This window comes from Lemur catta, chromosome 16, assembly GCF_020740605.2.
Source record: "Lemur catta isolate mLemCat1 chromosome 16, mLemCat1.pri, whole genome shotgun sequence".
Taxonomy (NCBI): domain Eukaryota; kingdom Metazoa; phylum Chordata; class Mammalia; order Primates; family Lemuridae; genus Lemur; species Lemur catta.
The window spans coordinates 16,168,627-16,189,226 of NC_059143.1; the positions used below are offsets into that span (position 1 = coordinate 16,168,627).

The 20,600-nt window shown below is 48.5% G+C and overlaps 1 protein-coding gene across 2 annotated transcripts in view; it reads left to right on the forward strand.

The window, feature by feature from the left end:
- CABLES1 (Cdk5 and Abl enzyme substrate 1) overlaps positions 1–20,600 on the forward strand; it is a 103,660-nt gene that overhangs the window by 35,566 nt on the left and 47,494 nt on the right. For both annotated transcript variants that reach the window (XM_045527481.1, XM_045527482.1), the window contains 2 exons: positions 7,335–7,406; positions 12,685–12,777. In XM_045527481.1, the coding sequence (XP_045383437.1) occupies positions 7,335–7,406; positions 12,685–12,777 (165 nt within the window). The remainder of the gene's footprint in view (positions 1–7,334; positions 7,407–12,684; positions 12,778–20,600) is intronic.

Sequence of the window (20,600 nt, forward strand, 5' to 3'; positions counted from 1 at the left end):
CATTTCTTTCTATTTTTGGTAGAGACGGGGTCTTGCTCTTGCTCAGGCTGGTCTCGAACTCCTGACCTCGAGCGATCCACCCGCCTCGGCCTCCCAGAGTGCTAGGATTACAGGCGTGAGCCACTGCGCCCGGCCATTAAAGAAAGGTAGCTTGTTTATGCCAGCAGCAAAGAAGCCTAAAGAGCTAGTGGCAATGAAATCAGGAAAGGCATTTTCCACAGCTTGTTGAGAATTGAATATTTTTCCTTGCAAGAAGGGGTCCAATGCCTGGAAGAAGGGGTAGTTGGAGCAAGGTCTGGTGAATATGGTGGATGACAGAGAGTTTCCAAGTCCCCCTGCTGTAGTTTGAGCAGCATTGTTTTTTGCAGCATGTGGTCTTGCAAGAGGATTGGCCTGTCTCTGTTGACCAATCTCGGCTGCTTAATCGCAAGCATCCTCATAATTTCATCCAGTTGGTTGCAGTAGACATCCACTGTAATCAGTTGACCAGGTTTCATGAAGCTGTAGTGGATAATACCAGTGCTGGACCACTAAACAGACACCATTAGATTTTTTGGATGAATATAAGGTTTTGGACTGTGTTTTGGCATTTCATCTTTATCCAACCATTGTGCCGAACACTTGTGATTGTCAAAAAGAATCCATTTTGCATCACACGTAACAATATGGTGTAGAAATGGTTTGCCTTTATGTCGTGACAGCAAAGAAAGGCAAGCTTCAAGACAATTTCTCTTCTGATGTTCATTTAATTCAAGCGGAACCCATCTACCCAGCTTCTTTACCTTGCCCATTTGTTTCAAATGGTCCAATATTGTTGGAATAGTAACGTCCAACCTTGCTGCTAATTCACACATAGGTTGAGATGGATTTGCTTCCACTACAGCTTGCAGTTCATCATTATCCACCTTGGTCTCAGGTCACCCATATGGCTCATTTTCTAGATTACAGTCACCAGAATGGACCTTCTCAAACCATTGATGTACTGTGATGTGGGGATACAAAAACCAGGGAATGGAGGCTTTGCCCAAAAAGTGTGAGATCTTGTAACATTTTACCAAGAGATTTTCTAGCTGCCCAAGAGGCAGCTCTTCTTTCTAGGTGCTGTGCCCCAAGCCTTTTCTTGCTGGGTCCTGGTTGAGCACCTTGAGGCTTTGAGACTTTAAATCAGCAAAGGAACCCAAGAGATGTAGCTCACTGAGTGTGTGAGGTTGGAGTGGAACTTCTCGCTGTCCCCAGGCCCTTCCCCATAACCTTGTCCTGAGGCATTGGGAAGCTTTATGAGGATGATTTCTAGGTTCTGTTGACCAGACTGGGAACTCATATATTACATAGATCAGGCCCACTAATAATTGTGTGGAAAAGCATCAAGTGGAAGGTCAGGGGCTCTTTGGGAGAAGTCCAGGAATACACCTGCCTGGTGAGGGCGTTCATTAGTGCATTCAGCAGCCATGATTGGGAACCTGCTGTTGGCTAAGCATGGTCCCTCCCCAGAGACTCACAGGAGGGGACAGCATGGGCCTCCCTGGACCACCTCACTGTCTGGGATGGTTCAGTTCTGTTGGAGGGAGGGACTTCGGTCATTGGCAGAAAGACATAAGTACCAAAGCAAATAAATTACAAGCTTGGCAGATGTCTTGTGACTATATTAAGGTGTTATTTTTATGATAGGGTTTTTTGGTCATAATAACTGTCTGAACAGGTGTGAGGTAGTCATGACCTCAGCTCCCCCATCACCTTGTAATTGCGGTATCCGTGACCCCCTCTCTTCTTCCACCCTGTGAAGAGGTAACTGTGCCGTTTGGTGGCCCAGCTTGTAGCCAGGAAGGGAGATTCCTGCTTAGGGAACACTAGAGCCATACAGAGAGTTCTTTTTTGTGAGTAGAGAGGCGGTTGGCCTAGGTGTCTGCCTGTCCCTTCCTGCTCTCAGAGCTCATGTTTTGCTCCCAGAGAACACAGAACTAGTGCTTTGCATGTAACGTGGATATATTACGTACATCATCCACCTGTTTGTACTTGCAGATCTTTGGTCTTCCTCCAGCCTCAGTTCTCCAGCCTAATTAGCCCCTTTCCTTTTGCTTGTTGAAACTTAAAAGACGCTTATTCAAGGGTAAAAGAGACAACTTACTATTTAGGGGTTGGTTATGATCATTTCATTCCCAGGTTTGCTGATGCAGGAGAGTGAGGTGAGTAAAGGGAGTGTTAGGAGTCGATTCTCAGCCACCTTCGGCCTGGGTGGGACATTGGAGATGGGTGTTCAATGGGACTCAACTGTCCCACTCACTCGAATTCCCTGGGAGCCTTTAAAACTTACCCAGACACACCCAGACCAGTAAGTCAGAATCTTGGGGGGCAGGCCCAGGCTTCAGTGATTTCTAAGGCTCCCCAAGGGAGTCCACTGTGTAGCCAGGGTTGAGAGCACTGACCTAGCCTAACATCCATGCGGTAGACTGGTCCTGACTCTCGGGCCAAAGCTTTCCCCTGCAGTGCCCGTGCCTTATGTTGTCCTTTGGGCTCGGCTGCTGTCCCAGGTGGCTCCATAAGGAAATGGGCCTTGACCAGCTTGTCCCACTGGACCCCAAGATGGCCCTGACGCAGCCTCACTGGTCAGCAGGGACAGCAGCGACAGCAGCGACTGCCACCTCCCGCCATTCCTGGCACTCTGTTTCCCAGGCTAAGGAGAATAGGGCCTTCTTCCAAAATTGCTGATGAGGGTGCCCTGACCATGCACAGCTCCCACCCTGCCCGTCTCCTGCGGTCCTTCGAGTTGCTACTGACCAGGCCAACAAAGCATTAGCAAGGAGGGCCTTTCAGTATGGTCAGGCCTCTGGGCCTCTTTCCCCCTGGTCAGTGAGCTTGGATGGTTGCCCACTGTTCCTGCCCTGGAACTAAGTCCAGTGACCCCTTGATGCTTAAAAGACACTCTAGAAATGCTGGGCCTGGGTCCTGCCTCTCCTAGTCTTTTGTCACCCCAGCCACACAATTTTCTTTGTAATATTTTCCTCCCTCTCTTCCCCCAGTGACCTTTCCTTAAGCCTTCAGTGTAAGTGGACTTACTATAACAGTACGATTGTGACCAGCCCGGGGACCCAGGAACATACAGTGGTTTGCAGCTGCAGATGAACTGTTACTCCTTAATCATAAGGGGATTTGTTTGGTCTAAGTAGGCATGTCCAAATGTGCGATCACGTATCATGGGTTGTGACTTCCTTGCTCAGACAGAGTCGGGCATTCAAAGGATATTGTTGTAAAATGACTCTGGGTTCTTTTGGGAAGCTGGCTCATGCATGAACATTAAGTGTGAACCACATCGGCTTCAAAAGTGTGGCCAGTGTGGAAGGTCCTGACTTGTCATTACCAGATGAGTTGGGGGCCCTGAGTGTAAGCTCCATCTAGAGACTAGACAGACACTTCCATTGGGTGATGTCAGTGCATGATGCTTTTGCTTTGAGCCCTGCCAGTATCTTACTGAATGTCTACTTGGTTAGGAAGGTAGCATGCTATTTTGGTCCAAGGCTAAGTATTCTTTGTCAGCCATTAAAATACGCAAAGACCTCTGCTTGTTAACTGTGCCCATGATGAGGAGTTTGCATAGTAATGGGCTTAGTTTAGGAGGCAAATCGCAGGGTGGAAAGTGGCTGGTTAAGATTGGCCGTCTGCCCTCAGCCTTCTCAGCCGGTGCAGCCCCCTGGGGACAGAAGGGGAGGGGCGTGTTACTGCATACCTTGGAAGGATCTAGCAAGGTGGTGGGGGCATAGAGGAGCACCACTGAGTTCCACTACCAGTTCACAGGGCAGTCTGGAGGCAGGAGACAGGTCCTGTCTAGGCAGGAAGGGCCATCACCTTGGGGTAGAATGATTTCTTTACAATGACCGCTGGTGGTCCCTTTCTAAGCTCTGTGTCACCATCTCAAAGAATATACTGGCTGGTTCCATTCACAAAGAAGGAAAGTACATCTGCTGAATTTAAAGGAATAGGTGGGCATTTGGGCTTTGGATTATTTTTCCTTCAAGGAATCTGGACTTTAAGTGCCCCTGTGCACACACACAAGTGTGTGTCTGTCAGTCTGTCTGAGTTCAGACTGCTTAACAAAGTACTGTAATAAACCAGGTGGCTTATGAACAATAGAAGGTTATTTTTTCACAGTTCTGGAGACTAGAAATCCGAGATCTGGATGTCAGCACAATCGGGGTCTGGTGAGGGCTCCCCCGGGTTACAGATGACAGCCTTCTTGTGTCCTCACGTGGCAGAAGGGGAGCTGGGAGCTCTCTGGGGCCCCTTTGACCTGGGCACTAATCCATTTGTGAGGGCTCCATCCTCATGACAGAATCACTTCCCAAAGACTCTACCTCCTAATGCCATCACAGTGGGGTTAGGGTTTGAACACAGGAATTTTGGAAGGACACAGACATTTAGTCTACAATAATGTGTGTGTGTGAATCTATGCCTGTGCAACTCAGGAGGAGAGTTATTAGATGTGTTAACTTTTAAAAAAATAAATGTTATAACCATATAGAAAGGTAAAGTCTATTTTGGTTATTTTCCAGATAAGCACCTCTCTTTTCCAGTATGGGAAGAGCTGGGTGCAGCTTTTAGAGAGGGGAGTTGTCAGGACGTGTGGTTTTGCAGATGGGCCTGCTTTTTGGGGGGGACGAGAGTCTGTGGGGCGCGAGGCTGCCCGGCAGGGCCATGTGTTTACTGTGGGATTTAGTTGGAATGTTCTCCTTACTGCAGCCCCCAACAGCACTGCAGCCCCCAACAGCATGGGGGGTGGGAGGGATTGTTAATGGGATTCCTCAGTGGCTGCCATGCTGTGGGTTCCCACTTGCCTCTGAGGACAGGAGTGCAGCCTGGTTCAGCCGTGGTCCCCAGCAGGCTGGGCTCGTGGTTACGTGGGTTGAGCAGGTGGACGGGGGGCGAGGGTGCATGGAGAGGATGAACCTGCCTGGGCCATGCTGAGGCCTGGGCTGTAACTGTGCTGCCAGGAGCCCATCCTGAGCTTCCCTGGGACCTCCTTAGGATAACTGGGGGAGGACAGCTGGCCATCCTTCACTGGCACAGTTGCGTCGGTCACCTGGCTTGCAGAGTGAACAAAACGTCCAGTGCCTGTTTGCTGATCACCTGGAAGTGCTGTTCTACAACGGACAGCACACAGCGTGGCAGGACGTGTTGAGCTTTCCAGGATCTGAGACCTATGCATTTCCTTCTGCCTATGGGTATGAGTTATCTCTAATGACAGCTTAGGTGTGCACACTCAAATTAGTCTTTCATTTTGGATTTAAAAACTCAGAACATTCTCCAGAGATAAGCAGAGTAAATATTTTAATCACTACCTCCTGGCTGCGGGGAGAGACATGGGCATTAAGTGAGGGTGGTGCAAGGAGGCCTGGGGACACCAGTTTTTTAGGAGATGTTGCTTCCCGGTGCCCCGTGTTGTGTACACATGCAATTAGTTATGCTTGCGGGGGTGTGGGTGTGAGCCCAGTGCTCACTTGCTGGCTTTCCTAGGATTCACTGAGATTGCAGAGGGGCTGTGCCTCAACTGACAGCCTCAATGCTTCGTCGCTTGTCACAGGAGTCTTGGCAAGCTGAGTCCACAGAGTTACGGGGCTGCACAGGGAAGTCCTGTTAACTAATGACCTGGCCGCCTATAACATCAATTTCCCACCCCCTTAGGTCCCCTTTGCACCATTCTCAGTTAAAACCAACGTCTCCCCGACAGCTCTGGCTGACTTTTGGAAATCTGGCAATATTATGGAAATGGAACTTCATTTTTGGTCAATTGCAGAGTGAAACCGCAGTCCTGTGGCAGGTTGATTATATTGTGAAGACAGAGATGTTGGAGAACTGCTTGGTTCACACACATCGAGGAATAGGATCTGAGAGAATTTAGACCAGTTTACAGTTGGAGGAAAGGAAGAGGAGGATTTTTGGACATAGGGTCTCGCTCTGTTGCCCAGGGTAGAGTGCAGTGGTGTCATTATAGCTCCCTGCAGCCTCCAACTCCTGGGCTCAAGCGATCCTCCTGCCTTGGCCTCCCAAGGAGCTGGGACTACAGGTGCATGTCACCAGACTCAGCTAATTTTTTTGTTTTTTGTAGAAATGGGGTCTGTGTTGCCCAGGCTGATCTCGAACTCCTGGTCTCAAGCAACCCTCTTGCCTCGGCCTCCCAGAGATGACAGCCACTGTGCAGGCACTGAGGAGTATTTTTTAAAGGATTTGAATATCAAAAGATTAAGAAAGGGTCTTGGAAAACTGATGGAGCCTTGGAATAGTTTGCAAAAACGACCTTTCTGATTGTCTTATTAAAGTAAAACATGAAGCAGGAGGTATCAGGGTTGTTGGTCAGAACAGGTATCCACAAAATTTTTAAAAACCAAACAGTTGTTTTATTTTTTGTTTTATAGAACAAATTAGAACATTATAATTGCGTGTTCTTAACCTAACTTTTGTCAAATGTAATTTTAAAAAGACCTTTATATTTCTAGCCCCCCCTCCTTTTTTTTTTTAAAGGTAAAGACCCAGTTGAACTTTCCTATCCACTGCCCCCCCACCACATAATTTACTATGAAATTATGGTCCTTATTCAAGTGGACTTATTTTAAGTTACCACCACCCCACCCTGCTCCCTGCACCTGATATTCTTAGTTAACTAGGACCTGTTCTTATTTCAGCCTGGCAAAAGAAACTGGTAGATTGAGGAGGTGTTAGCAGGTGGTTTGCAATTCTTTAGCAGCCCAGAAGAGGTAATGTTTTGCATAATCATGCCACATATTTATTCTTATGGGTCTCTGAGAAACTCTCCCCAAGGAATAATTTCTTCCTATTTCTAGTTGCTCTTGAAATCATGGCTGTCCAGAGACTATAACTTTTTCATTGCATCCTAGTGCTTTTGAAGGTTTATTTAATAGGGTTTTAAAATTTAATATTTGTCAGTTACCTAGTTCAGAGCACTGATATTTGAATACTTAACAGTATGCTTTAGAAAAACTGCACACAGTGCCCAAGTTATACTGTATGTTACAGGAGGGACCTTGTCTTTTTTTTTTTTTTGGTCTTTGGGGAAAATCGCAGCATGAAAAGGGCCACTTTCTTAACCACCACAAAGAGGCCTTCTACCCGGGGAGAGTGTTCGGAATTCAGCCAGGCAAGATGGGCCTGGTATTCACTGTGCAGGGTGTGGACATGGCATCCTCTTAGAGACAGCTTTTGTCTGATCTATTTTTTTTTTTCCCCTATGGACTTCATTTTGGGGGATAGTTTGAGATTTACAGAAATGTCTGATCAGTTTTACAATACAGTTTTAACTCCTAGAATTTTTTTCCCTCTCTCTGCAGACGGCGCCTCATCTCCCAGAGATCTTCCTTGGAGACCCTGGAAGATATTGAGGAGAATGCCCCTCTCCGGAGGTAAGTCCTCAATGTTTCAATTCATGCATATGTGAATGGCTTGTAGTGTAAAATGACAGCCAAAGATTGATATTTTTTTAAGTCCTTGATGTACAGAATAAATTTAAAAAATGACCGTCTGAATCCCAGGAACTATGGAACATACTTCTAGTTTGGAACCCCACCCCTGAGGAGCATCGGAACTAAAAAATGATCAAATCTCAATTATGTATTAGAACAGCCCCCGTTTGCTTTTCTGCCTGTGGTTTCCTTTTCATTTCTAAAGCTACTGCTCAATGAAAGAAGAGCCCAGAATTGTCCTGGCCCTTCCCACAGGTTCAGTTACACAGTAGTTGTGGTCCTGGACTTCAGTCTTCAGCAAGAGGGACACCAGAGCTCCTTAGGAGGGGCCCTGATGTCACCCCCTCCCTTGTTGCTGGGGAAGCCCAATTAGGACAGTGTGAGTGCTCCCTTGGGTCTGAAAGTGCTCCATTTCTCTCTTGGGATTAGAAAAGTGCTTGCGGGCATCTTTTTGGCTGACAGCAGTTGCTGAGCTGAGCTGTGCTGTGCTGTGCTGTGCCTGGCAGGTTCCTCTCCTGTAGTCCAGCCACAGTGTCCAGCCAGGCCCTCCTTGTGGGGGAGAAAGCGCTCAAGTACCGCATGTGCTTTCATCCTCCCTGCAGCCCTGAGCTGGGTGGGGCTGCGGTGGGGACCCTGCCCTGCAGAAGGATCTGGGAAGATGGACGCAGGGTCTTCACAGGAATTGCGGGGGAGGTGGCAGCAGGGAGGACTAAGGTAGGATGTGAGCACCCAGGGGCTGGCGGGGGAACCCACATCTTCACCCCACGTGCTTTGTCACCCGACCAGGATGGGGGAGTCCCTGGCTCCTCCCTTTGAGCCCAGGAGGTTGCTGCTGTGGAGCGGGGAGCCTTACCCTGGGGCCTGCACCTGTTGTGTCCACAGGCTCCACCCACACAAAGAGCACGGACAGGCTTGGGGTCCAAGCAGAAGTGTCAGGCATCTGTGAACCTCATCCCTGATGTCATCCCAAAGACAAAGTCAGGGCCAAACAATCTGATCTCCACTTTTAAAGTCTTTTTACAAATGTAGGTAACCTGTAGGAGCTTCTTAGGATGAATGGCGTGTGGCTGCGTGGTACACGTGGCTTGGGCACGAGTGTTCTGCGAGGCAGTATTCAGTGTTGGGAGAAGGCTGTCCCTGCAGGAGTCGTACAAAAAGCTACATTACAAATCAAATTAGGGAGTTGGCTTCGGTCCAGACACTCAGCGAGAAGAAACGTTCTCAGGCACACCAGGTGGCTTTGGCGTTAGAGCACGTGAGGTTGCCATCTGACCAAGGTGGTCCCTCACCCTCGCCACAGACAGGAGGATCAGTGAATAAAGCTGAGAAGCCCCCAGTGTCTCAAGAGGCTGCTAGAAGCCAAGGTCCTTGGAAGAATAAAGAATGTGGTAACTGTGAGCCAAAGGAAACCAGGTGGTGCAGGGTACAGGCTAAGAAGTGTTATTCCCTCCTCAGGGATTTCCAGACAGGACTGTGGAGCCTCAGGGCACAGGTGTCCTGGCCTCTCAGGGTAGCTCCGAGGAGGCCCAGGGAAGACCTGTGTTCCTGCTCTGCGCCCTGTCACCCCTGTTCCCTGCGCGAATCTCTGCCCTTTGCTCCTTAGCCCTGTGGTAGCACAAACGAGAGGAGTAAAAACTGTGACTTCGTTCAACTCTCACTTACCGAATACTACGCTGAATTTCTAACGAATCGTGTGTTGTTATAAGATTTAAAGACTAAGTCGGAAATCAAGGGAGTTTGGGCAGTTTTAGAAATCTTTATTCCCTACTTGGACTTTTTTGGAATTTAAAAAAGATTCTCCTATTTACTTAGAAATTAACTTATTCCTAGGAAATAAAACTAAGCATAGTGTGGAAGAAGGGACATGAGTTTGGGAGTCAGGGGACCTGAGTTCTTGGCCTGACTCTTCCAACTGCTTATGTGGCCTTGGGAATTCACTTAGTGTCTCTGGGGCCTCTGTTTTCCCATCTGTAAAATGGAAGGGCTGCATCAGCTGGCCTCTGAGGTCCTTCCCAGTCTGTGAAATGAAGGTACCAATAATGATGCTGAAGTGTTTTGGGAATTGTGGGGGCTGAAGGCTATTAGCCCAACTTGCTTTCAAGCTTAGCCCAAGAACAAATTGCTCCAAGGCATCTATTAAACCTTTTGCATAATTAAGTGTATCCTGTAATCAGTGCTAACAAGAAATAGCTAATCTTTCATTAAATTAGTTTTTAATTTAATTCTATCCTAATTTAATTTTGCATCATTTAAAATGTGTGTTTTTAAATGGATGTTTACAGGTTAATGCAGGCAGCTTTGAAATTAATTGGTTCTTCGCTTAACCTGCCGCAACCTGAGCGCTCAGTGTTCCAGTTTCCTTGGCGATTGTTGCTAACGCCACAATTCTCTTAATGCATTTCTTAGATTCCCTGGTGGTTTAGTTGAATGCTTAAAAATATGCAAGACAACAAACAGCTTGCCGAATGGAGGGCCAGATTAGTAGGGGGTATATATAGTTAGAATTGGGTGCTGATGGAAATAAAAGACCTTTGTTAAGTCCTCCTGTCAGAAGTCATACTTTCCTCTTGTACATCACAGTTTGATAGTGTATTTCCTGTGTCCACCCAGAACTCCAAGATTTAAGCATTTATAACGAGAGGACTTGGACTGAGGCGTTTTCTACCTGCCTGGTAGTTACCCGATGTCCAAAAATAAGGACTTAGGCTGTCTCTACTAGGTGTCGAGAGACCCTTGGTTTGTCTGTGGCAAGTGTGACAGCCGTCAGCACCTGCCCTGGCTTTCCAGACGTCTGTGTTGATGGGTGCTCTGGCCACAGCTGTGAAAGCGATCCCGGCTGCCGCCTCCTTCCCCTGCGGGTGTGGACTGGCCCTTCGGCCAACTTGCAGTTCCAGCAGAAGGCCGAGGAATTTGGGGCCCCTCTTTCGGCAGGCACGGGCGGCAGGGAGCAGCTCAGGTCCTCCGTCCTCTGCTGGCATCGGTGCCGGCTTCCTGCAGCTGCAAGTGGGAGGAGGAAGGTGCTGGAGCGTGCTGAGGTGGCAGGATCCGTGGGCTTCCAGAACCCACTCTCTGTCTTGCTCTTGGCCCGCTGCCCTCAGATTGGCTGGCTCCAGGGAGCTCTGCTTTTGGGGAGGGAAACGTGGGAAGGGTATGAGCACCCCTGAACCCTTGGCCCTGTCCGACTCCATGTTTCTAGAACCTTCTGTGTGTGAGAGACACTTGGGAACCTTGAGTGGCCTGCAGACTCAAGCAGTCATTCTGGCGCTAGCACTGAGGCAGTCTGGGGGTTCTGGGTTTGCATCCAGAGCAGCCGCATGAAGGCAGAGTGAGGCTCCTTCTGCCTACACCCGAGGAGCCGATTGGTGTAGGGGTTGGGAGCCTGGTGTAGGAGAGGGAGTGGCGGGCACCATCCCCTCTCCTCGCCCTGCCCAAAGCCCACAGGAAACCTCTGCTAAGTGCCCTCAAACAGAGCTCTGCGAGTCTGTAAAACCAAGAATTTAGTGCATTTAATGAGGGGCTGCAGTTTTAAGAATATAGGAAGCAAATAGTAACGGAATAGGTACCCTTTGTAGCTAATGGTTTGTTAATAATAAGGACACTTGAAATTTGAATATGAATATTTATCTGTATGTGTAAATGTGTGTGTTGTATTTGAATATGTCACTTGACAGTTTATGAAGCTTACACACGTTATCATATCTAATCCTGATAACAGCAGGGAGGGGTGGAGGGGTCGGGTCGGTGGTGAGTTTGGGAGCAGAGCCCAGGAGGACCATGGTGTGCTGAGGCTTCTTGCTCCTGTGTAGTGGACAGCGACCAAAAGTGGGGCTTTCCTCTGGACCCATGGCCCATGGAACCCCTTTTTCCTGATGAAAGCCACTAAATACATACCTGATAGCATGCCCTTATTTTAGTCTAAATTTATTTACTTCAGTGTCATTTATTGAAGTTAAATTACATTTTAAGATACTATTTCTTATGGAAAATGAATGCTTCAGCACTCTCTAGGAAAGCCTGCTAGGGAGCCCACACCTACTAGCAGGGTGGCTGGGGGCTGAGCCAGGCCTGAGCCCCTGGAGGTGGTCTTTGGGAGGGAGCAGAGACGGAGGTCACTCTGTAGGTCTGCAGCCCGCCCCACGCTGCCCCCTCCCCTCAACTGAGCGTCCTTGTTGGGTAAGCTCTTTGCTCCTGTGTCTGAAGCCTCAAAGTTTAGAACTGACCGAATCCAGGTGACGTCCCAACCCAGACCTCGGCGTGGGCTTTGGGAAGCTGGGCACTGCTTCTCCGGAACTCGCTTTCTAAAGCACAGAGTCACAGGTACCCATGTCCCATGGCAGGAACCGGCCCTTGGGGCCCGGCGGTCAGAAAGGTTTTTTGGTAGCAAACACCAAAATAGAAAAGTCATAGCTCCTTTTATCAAGAAAAGACTAAGCTGCAGGCTCTTGTTTGTTTTTGTTGTTGGTGCGGTTTTGTAACTTAGAATTTGCCAGGTAACTTTGAAAACACTCTACGCAAATAAAATCTTGGCCTGTGGTCTGTTTGCCAGTCCCACAGTACAAGCAAATGTCCTATATGCCAGGGGGAAAAGGATATTTTGAATCCAAGTCATGTTAGTTCAACAAATGTTCATTTAAAATTTATCAAAAAAAAAAAAAATACCCAGCAACAAGCTGGGTCTCCAATTCTCATTCAGTTTAAAGCTGTGACTTCTCAGTGAAGTCGATCACTGAGGCAACTGTCGAGAGGAATTCAGGCCAGAATCCTGTTACAGAAGAAAAATGCTTCAGGGTTGTTTTTAAACTGAATTTTCCAATGTCTTTTCCCCCCTTTTATAAGTCCTTCAAATTTACAGTTTTTGTTGATACAGGAGGATCCTTTTTAAGGTGACAATAAAGAATAATGTCTTTGGAATCTGTGTAGATTATTTTATTGCAACTGGGGACAATAGTTTTCACTTGCTGGCATTTCAGAGACCCATATAAAATATTATCGCTGTTATCAAGGAAGTTGTCTGTCATTGGGTTTTTTTTTTTTTGGTTTTTTGTTTTAAAAAGCGTCCTTGCTGCCAGCCGTATTGTCTTCATTATCCCTGTGACTCCTGCCTGCCTTGGGTGACTCACACCATTTGTCTGGTCTTTCCTTCCTGTCTTTGTGTGGAGATATCTCAGCTGTCCAGCGGGCAACTGACTGTGGTTTTGAAATGACTTTTATTTTTCAGATGTCGAACTCTCTCAGGTTCGCCCAGACCAAAGAATTTTAAGAAGATTCATTTTATCAAGAACATGCGGCAACACGATACCAGGAATGGCAGGTACTACAGTCACACAAAAGCTGCCTGCTGGCGGGTGGCCTGGGGCCGGGAGGAGGGGACGGTTCTAATGGCCAGGACTCCAAAGCCAGGCCCACACTTTTAAGATGAACAGCATCTCATGGAACCTCCCAGACAATTTCCACCCCTCTCACGCCAGAACCACCAGAAGGAATCCGCAGAGAATAAGGCTCCCTCGGGCTTAGTGAGATGTGTAGACCAACGACAAACTGAATTTTTGAATGCACACAGATTTTTAGAGAAACCTTTGAACAGAAAAACAGTTGAGTTTTTATGGGGTTTTGTTTGTTTTCCTGCTTTGTTGGTTTTGTTTTTGTTTTGCACCACCACTGCGTGCTTGGGTCGATAAATGCCCCACCAGATCTGCGCCTGAACTTGGTCTTGGCGCTGGCCTGGGTCTCTCTGGGAGAGCAGAATCCCAACTTCCACCAGCAGATTCCTCCTCGGAGCTGATTCCTGTTCCTGGGCCTGCGACATCTGGAGCATGTGCTTCTCCAGCTCTGCAGTTGCTCTTTGGAGAAGCGCTCTTAAATAAAAATTATTGCGGTTGAAATTTATATGGCCTTGATATTAAAACTCTCCAGACAACAAATAGATCGGAATCACTGTTGCCAGCATGCGTGTGATTGAGTGGCTAAGTCCATTCCTCTCAGCCCCGGCAGGACCTGTCCAAGAGCTCTGGGGTCCCCTGTGCTCCGTAGCCCTTAGCGGGGCTCCTCCCCACTGACTTCAATGGGTGAGTTACAGACACTGCCCAGAGGCAGGTCCTGATGCAAAGACCATCCTGTTTGATCTTCCTCTGATTTACAGAAGACCATATGGGCCCCACTAATACTCTCTAATCCACACAAAATGAAAGTTGCCAAAAGTCTTTCAGTTATACTCATTAAGGCCCGGCATTACTCTATGTAGTTTGGTGGTATAAAATATACTGTACAACCTGTATAACAATTACCATTTTTAAAGGCTTGTTTTCTTGAAGTTTATACCCATTTTTTAAGCCTTATAGGGCTAGGGAACATAATTTTATAACAATTGCCGTGGTTTCAGAATAGCAAAATTGAGCTTTCCAAATAATTTTTACACAGTCAGCATATGTTCGTATTTTAAGTACAGAGCTTTTACTTAAAACTTACAGAGCTGTTATTTGTTAAATAGAATATTCTGAGTTTCTGTCTCTCACTCTTATTTTCACTGTCACTTAGAATTATTTTGCCTTATTTATTTAACTACTGGTTTTTTTTTTCTTTTCTTTTGAGGCTTTTACTGACTTTACAAACTTTGTTCATGTCATTTTAGGATAATTACTTATCATTGATTTACATATGTGATTTTATCCATAATCTCTTTAACCATAAAACAAATGCAGAAAGTCTTTAATTCCTAAGTGAAATTAATGACAAAGTCTAAGGCATGGGTCAGATTAATGGCATTCCCACCTCTGATGCTGGCTGTCGAGGACACAAAGTCAGGTAATTCCCCTGCATGGCCAGGTAGTGAGATGGTGTAGTGAGTAAAAGATTTGGATTAATGGGATTCCCGAAGTCCATGAGGAAGCCACCTTCCCCAGCACACCCTTGAGTCGCGGACAGCAGAGCCTGCGATTGCTGGCAGTGTTGCTGGGGAGTTTTCAGGGAAGCCAGGAGGACTCAGCTTCTTGGAAGATCTGAGCACGGGGCGGGAAGGAGAGCTCTGGGAGCTGCCACCGTGGGAGCCACCACTGTGGGAACCCCACTGCAGGCTGTGGGCTGGGGTGCTGGCCAGTTGTATAATATCTTCCCAGGTGAGAGCTGCTTTTCCTGTGCAAACAGAAGATGAAAGGGCTGGCCGGAAGTGCCGGCCCACCTCCCTCAGGTTTATTAGCCAGGATAGATTGTCCTTAGACAGATGAAAGTGAGAACTTGGGAGGAAGCCAGGAAGAAAATACAATTTCTGAGGTGACGGAAGGAAATTGTGGTCAAGAGCTGATGAATGGTAGGGCGTGTCCCAGCCTTTCGAGAGCAGACTGCAGCAGCTTTGCCCCACAGCAGCTGGGCGACAGGAATGGGGTCTCCTGGCACAGGTGGCTGGGGCACAGGGGGGAGCTCTAGTCCCCACAGTGGTGGGTATGAGGAGTCCTGGTCATGTTCTCAGAGGGAGGGACCTGTGTGATGTGTGGGGGTCTCCAGTCCCCCTGCCTCAGGGGCGGGAGGTGAGAGTGTGGCACCTGCCCAGTGTCCCAGGTCCCCAGCCCAGCTGAGGAAGTCTCAGTCGCCGCTGTCCACTGTGCTGCACCTAGCTGCCGAGTGTCCCTGGGACCCCGACTGGCATGGCCCAGACTCTCAGTCGCAGGCCAAGCCTGGGGCTCGTTTGCTCTTCTGGCCCTGAAGACCCTGGTGTTGAGGCTCCTGCATCCCCAGACCTGCTGACCATGTGGTAGAGGCCCCAGTATTGAGGAGGGTTTGGAGCCCCTGTTTCAGCAGGGACCACAGTGTAACCCAGGAAACGAGCAGGGAGCCTCTGTCCCGAGACTCAGCGTCTGACCTCACCAAGAGTTTCAAGCACAACTTTGAGATAGAAAGGGGAGAAAAATATTTAAAACTGAGAACCAGATATGATAAAAGGCAATACTTGTGGCATTGAAAAAACAAAGCCAAGCAAACCAAAGTATCCCTCCGGATAGGTAGTATCAGGGCAGCTGCTTAGAAATAAACCGTGGGGCCCAAGACAGCTCCATGCTCTCCCGTGAGGAGCCGCTGACTCTGTGACCCAGGACGAATCCCAGCTGCTGAGTGACGTGGAAGTGAAAACCCGCAGTGGACGTGTGTGGCGATGGAGGATGGAGCCCACCTGGAGGAGAAACCGCAGGCATCCGTCGGAATCTGAGTCCTGGGAGGCTGGCCTCGGGCCCTCAGGAGGGATTTGTGTGTGGACACAGCACAGAGAAACCAGGCTGAGGCATGTTGGAGTCGTACTGCAGACCTCTGGGCCGGGTAGGGCCACGGAGGACAGTTCCTGATGCAGACCACAGACCAGGCAGGACAGAGCAAGGGGAGGGGCAGCGCCACTGTTGGGACCAGAGGGCAGAGGAGCTCTTGACAGGCCCTGCCGGTGCCCCGGCTCTGAGGGAGCTGCCCTCAGGAATGATTCTGCCTTGACACGGAAGACAGCTTGGTCCTTGGGGACCTGGGGGACGTCATGCTGAACTTTATAGTTGGAAAAGGAAGCAGTGCTTTGCTGGGATTTAGGAACACGGATTTCAGAAACTTCAGACTGAGAAATAGATTCTTGTGGCTGGGACCATGTTGCCAGAAGAGATGACAAAGTTATGAGGACCACAAGGTGACAATGGGCAGCATTTATTGAGTGCTTACTGGGTGCCAGGCTCAAGTACTTAACATGCTTTATGTCATTAACTCAAAACTCAGTAGGTAACTGTTGAATAAATGAGTAGAGATACCTTTGTTTTTGTTTGTTTTTGTTCTTGAGACAGGATCTCACTATGTTGCCCAGGCTGGAGTGCAGTGGCTATTCACAGGCGAGATCATAGTGAACTATAGCCTTGAACTCCTGGGCTCAAACGATCCTCCCACCTCAGCCTCCCAAGTACCTGGTTATTTAGGTAGGCCCTGGGTAATTACAAAGTCATTAAGAGTAGAAGGAGGGAGACAGGATTGCCAGGGTCAGAGTGACGTGACTGACATGAGAAAGGCTTTGTCTGCCCATTGCTGGCTTTGAAGATGGGGTATGGATGGAACCAGAAGCCAGTAAATGCAGGTGGCCACTACAAGCTGGAAAAGGCAGGAAAACCAGTCTCCCTACAGCCTGCAGTGGGAACCAGCTCTGGCGACACCTTGGTTTTCTCCCCATGAGACTCATCTCAGAGTTCTGACTTCTGTAAGATAATAAATTTGTGTTGTTTTAAGCCACTAACTTTGTGGTAATTTGTTAGTGTGTAACCACAGGAAACTAAAACATTCGTTATCCCAGTTTACAGAGGAGAAAACTAGCGCACACAGCAAGAAAGTGGGAGGTGGAATTGAAATCTCGGCATCAGATTGCAAACCTCAGTTCTGTTCACCGAAGGAAACGGTGGGAGACAAAGGTGCATAGGCTGTGACAGCACGTCATGGTGGGTTTTGAGAACATCCTCTGTTGAATTCTGATTTTTAAAATTGTTAGCTAAGGGCCAAGAACTAATAAAAGAATGGCTTAAGGGAACTTGTAAGAATGGGGTGAGGGAGACTAAAGTCCAGAATCAGCTAAAGACTGTTTAAAGAAACTTGGAAGCCTCACATGTTGCTGGCAGGAATGTAAAATGGCACAGCTGCCGTGGGAAACAATTCGGAGGTTCCTCAAAAAGTGAAACATAAAATTACCATATGACCCAGCAATTCGTTGCTAGGCATATACTCAAAAGAATGGAAAAGATGTATCCAAACAGATATTTGTACACCAAGGCAGCATTATTCACAACAGCCAAAAGGTAGAAATGACCCCCGTGTCCATCGACAGAAGAATGGATAAACAAAATGCGGTGCACACACTGGAATAGTATACAGCCATGAGAAGGAGTGAAGCACCGATGCCTGCTGCAGGGGGTGTGAACCTGGAAAACATCTGAGTGAAATAAGCCAGACACAAAAGGTCGAATATTGTTTGACTCCATGTATATGAAATACCCAGAATAGGTAAATCCACAGAGACAGAAAGTAGGGCAAGAGGGAGTTATTGCTCAATGGGTTTAGAGTTTCTATTTGGGGTGATGTGGAAAAGTTTTGGAAATAGATAGTGATGATGGTTGCACAGCATTGTACATGTACTTAATGACACTAAATTGTACACTGAAAAATGGCTAAGTGGCATATTTTATGTTACATGTATTTTGCCACAATAAAATAAAATGAAACAACCAGTGATAGCCATGGGGCTTTTAAAACCACATTCAGAAGAGGAAGGGAAGGGACAGTGAACTTCTTGGTGATGGTGCAAAGTCAGCAGATGTCAGCCGTGGGCCCCCTTTTAGCTTCTCCATCATGTAGACTCTAAACAAAGCAGTGTGCCAGGCACACAGTAGGCACTCAATATGTGTTGAATAAATGAATGGAGAGGGCTTTTAAGTGAGTTTCAGTCTTCAGGACTAGATCCTGGAGAATGGAAAAGATTTAGAAGTACACATGATCTTTAAGATGCCGTGGAATACGAAAGAAATTCTAAGTGTGATGCCAGACAAATGTTGCCTTGAAAAAATAAAGAAAAGCCTGAGGTGGTAGGAGGGGTAGATGCTATTCTAGCAGTCTTAGACCGGCAAGCCTGGGGCCAGTCACCGGCAGAGTGTAGAAGCGGGTGATCTGTGTGCTTTTGGAGCAGGGTGGAGGCTGCTAGCAGTCAACATGAGCTCCCTAAGAAAAGGTCATGTTCAGTTAGCTGCATGTCCTCATTGATGGGATAGCTGGGTTGGGAAATCAGAGGACTCCCGCGGTTGTCACGTGTATTGATTTCAGCAGAATATTAGGCTGTTGTTCTTCATGACAGCGTGTCCCAGGGGATGGAGTAGCTAAAGGGGCTGGGTGACCGCGAAGCTAGCGAATTTGTTCGCCACCATCGTCAGCCTGAGGGCAGTTTGGGCAAAGCAGCAGGCGGTATTTCCTTCAGCGGGATCTCCTCGCTCCCAGCTGGGGTGACAGCCGTGAACCTCGTTGTCAGCCACGTGGAAGACCAAAAGCTGGGGGAGAAGGAGTGTGACGATGAGAACCAAGATGCGGATACTTCATCTGCTGGAAGCGCTGGGCCCGGTCACTGAGCTTCACCTTAGCAGGGACAAGTGCAGCTCAGGCGGACTATGGGTCACGTTCCTGTATAGGACAGAGACTTTTCTGAAGTTCACGTGAAAGATAACGCGGCGTTTGGATGGACAGTGTGTTCCCATCTAGGCTAGCAGTGTGATGTCCGCGCAGAGGGAGCTACTTGAGCTTGTCAGGATAGAAGGCTGGTGTCACAGTAACGTGTCCATTGTGCTGGGCAGAGGGGCTGAAGTGGCTGAGGGGTCAGGGGGTGTGGAGGGGCACTCGGGGGCAGGCAGTGAGGAGCCCTTGGAGCCGAGATGTGGTGGAGGTGAGGGAGCCCGGGGCCCTCCCAGTGGGGAAGAGCAGTTGGGGTGGGTGGAACAGCAGGGGCAGAGACACTGAGGCCAGAACACGTGGGGTGTGTTTGAGGAAAGCCGCTGTATAGAGTGGAGTCAGGAAGGAAGGAGGAGGATGAGGACAAGAGGTGGCCAGTGGCCACATGCCACAGCATCTGGAACGGCCGTGACCGTCCTGTGATGAGGCTGGTTGGTTGGCGAGTGGGAGCTGCCGCCTGCTGGATGGGAGCCGGTCACCCCAAACTCTAAGCGCTGCGGGCTGGGAGAAGAGCCTACACAGAAGGGACGACACAGCTCTGTCCCGGGGTGCGAGATACCCCCTTGGAAACGACAAGCCTTGACAGTCACACTCGTCCCTGGCCAGGTACACAGGAATCATCAGAGTGGACCACGCGATTCCAGGCAAGCAGATGCAAAACAGCCAGCGGCTGTCCTGACACTTGTGTCTAGCAGCCCTCACGGTCCTGTTAGGAAAGGACTTTCCCTCTTGGTGCTCCCAGTTCTTGAGATCCATAAGTGTCTGTCTGAGAGTGACGGGAGATGAGCCCTTGTTTCAAATGGGCGTCCCTCCTTCAGGCATGCGCCCGGTGGGCATCGCTGGGCGTCCGTCTGAGGTCATCTTGTTTTTGAATGTCTGCATTGTACACAAGCGATGCCTGCACGTGTCCTGGAAGTGCCACCTCCTGGGTCTGGAGTCACCTCGTGGTGAACAGGTAGCGAAATGTTCTTGGCAGTGAGTGGGCTGAGCCGTCTTATCCCTTGGGAGGAATTTTCAAAGAGATTTAAAAGGATTTGAGGTGAGAGTGGATAAAGCACTGAGCTAGAGTGTTTTCTCTTTAAAGTGTGAGCTCAGTAGGAAAACTTAGAAAAGATACAGATTTCAACACCCTTTATTTGCTTTTTAAAGGAAGGTGGAGCCTTTCCTTTTTGTATGAAAAATTTTGGGAGGGGGGAAAAGGGGGATGGGTCATAACTAAATTAAGGCCTTGTTTGTGATCTCATCAGTTCCAATCTGTCAGCCTAATTTAGTTTGAAAAATGAGTTGGAGGAAGTGGCACGTTTCAAAAAATAAACCAACTTCTTACCAGCCCGGGAAAGAAGAAAAACGTCATTTTTTTTTCTCCCCGAAACGAATCATCCAATGTGATAGATGCTGAGTATCCATCAAACTGGATGCAAAGCACCATGTAGCATCAGCCTCTTCCCAAGCAGGCTCTTCCCTCTCAGAGCATTTGTTCTTCAGGAAAAGACTAGAACCCACCATGCCCCCAGCAGCAGGAGGCTGGTAGGGAAGCATCTTCATCCTTGTCATCGTTGGTGTGTTTAGCAAAACCAGGCCAGGTGCAGTGGCTCACACCTGTAGTCCCAGCTACTCAGGAGGCTGAGTCAGGAGGATCACATAAGCCCAGGAGTTCGAGGCTGCAGTGAGCTATGATCATGACCCTGCACTGCACTCCAGCCAGGGCAACAGAGTGAGACCTGTCTCAAAAAGAATTTTAGCAATGCCCCAGTCTTGGGAACAGGGAGTGGACAGCCTGGGGGAGTCTCTAGGACTCCCCAGACCTCAGTCAGCCTCCTGATTTCAGGCTCTTTTACTGAAATGGCTCCAGAGCTGCTCCCAAGTCTTCCTGGCCACTGCTTTTCCTTTGCTTTACCTGCCTGTCACCGAGTGGAGGCGGGTAGT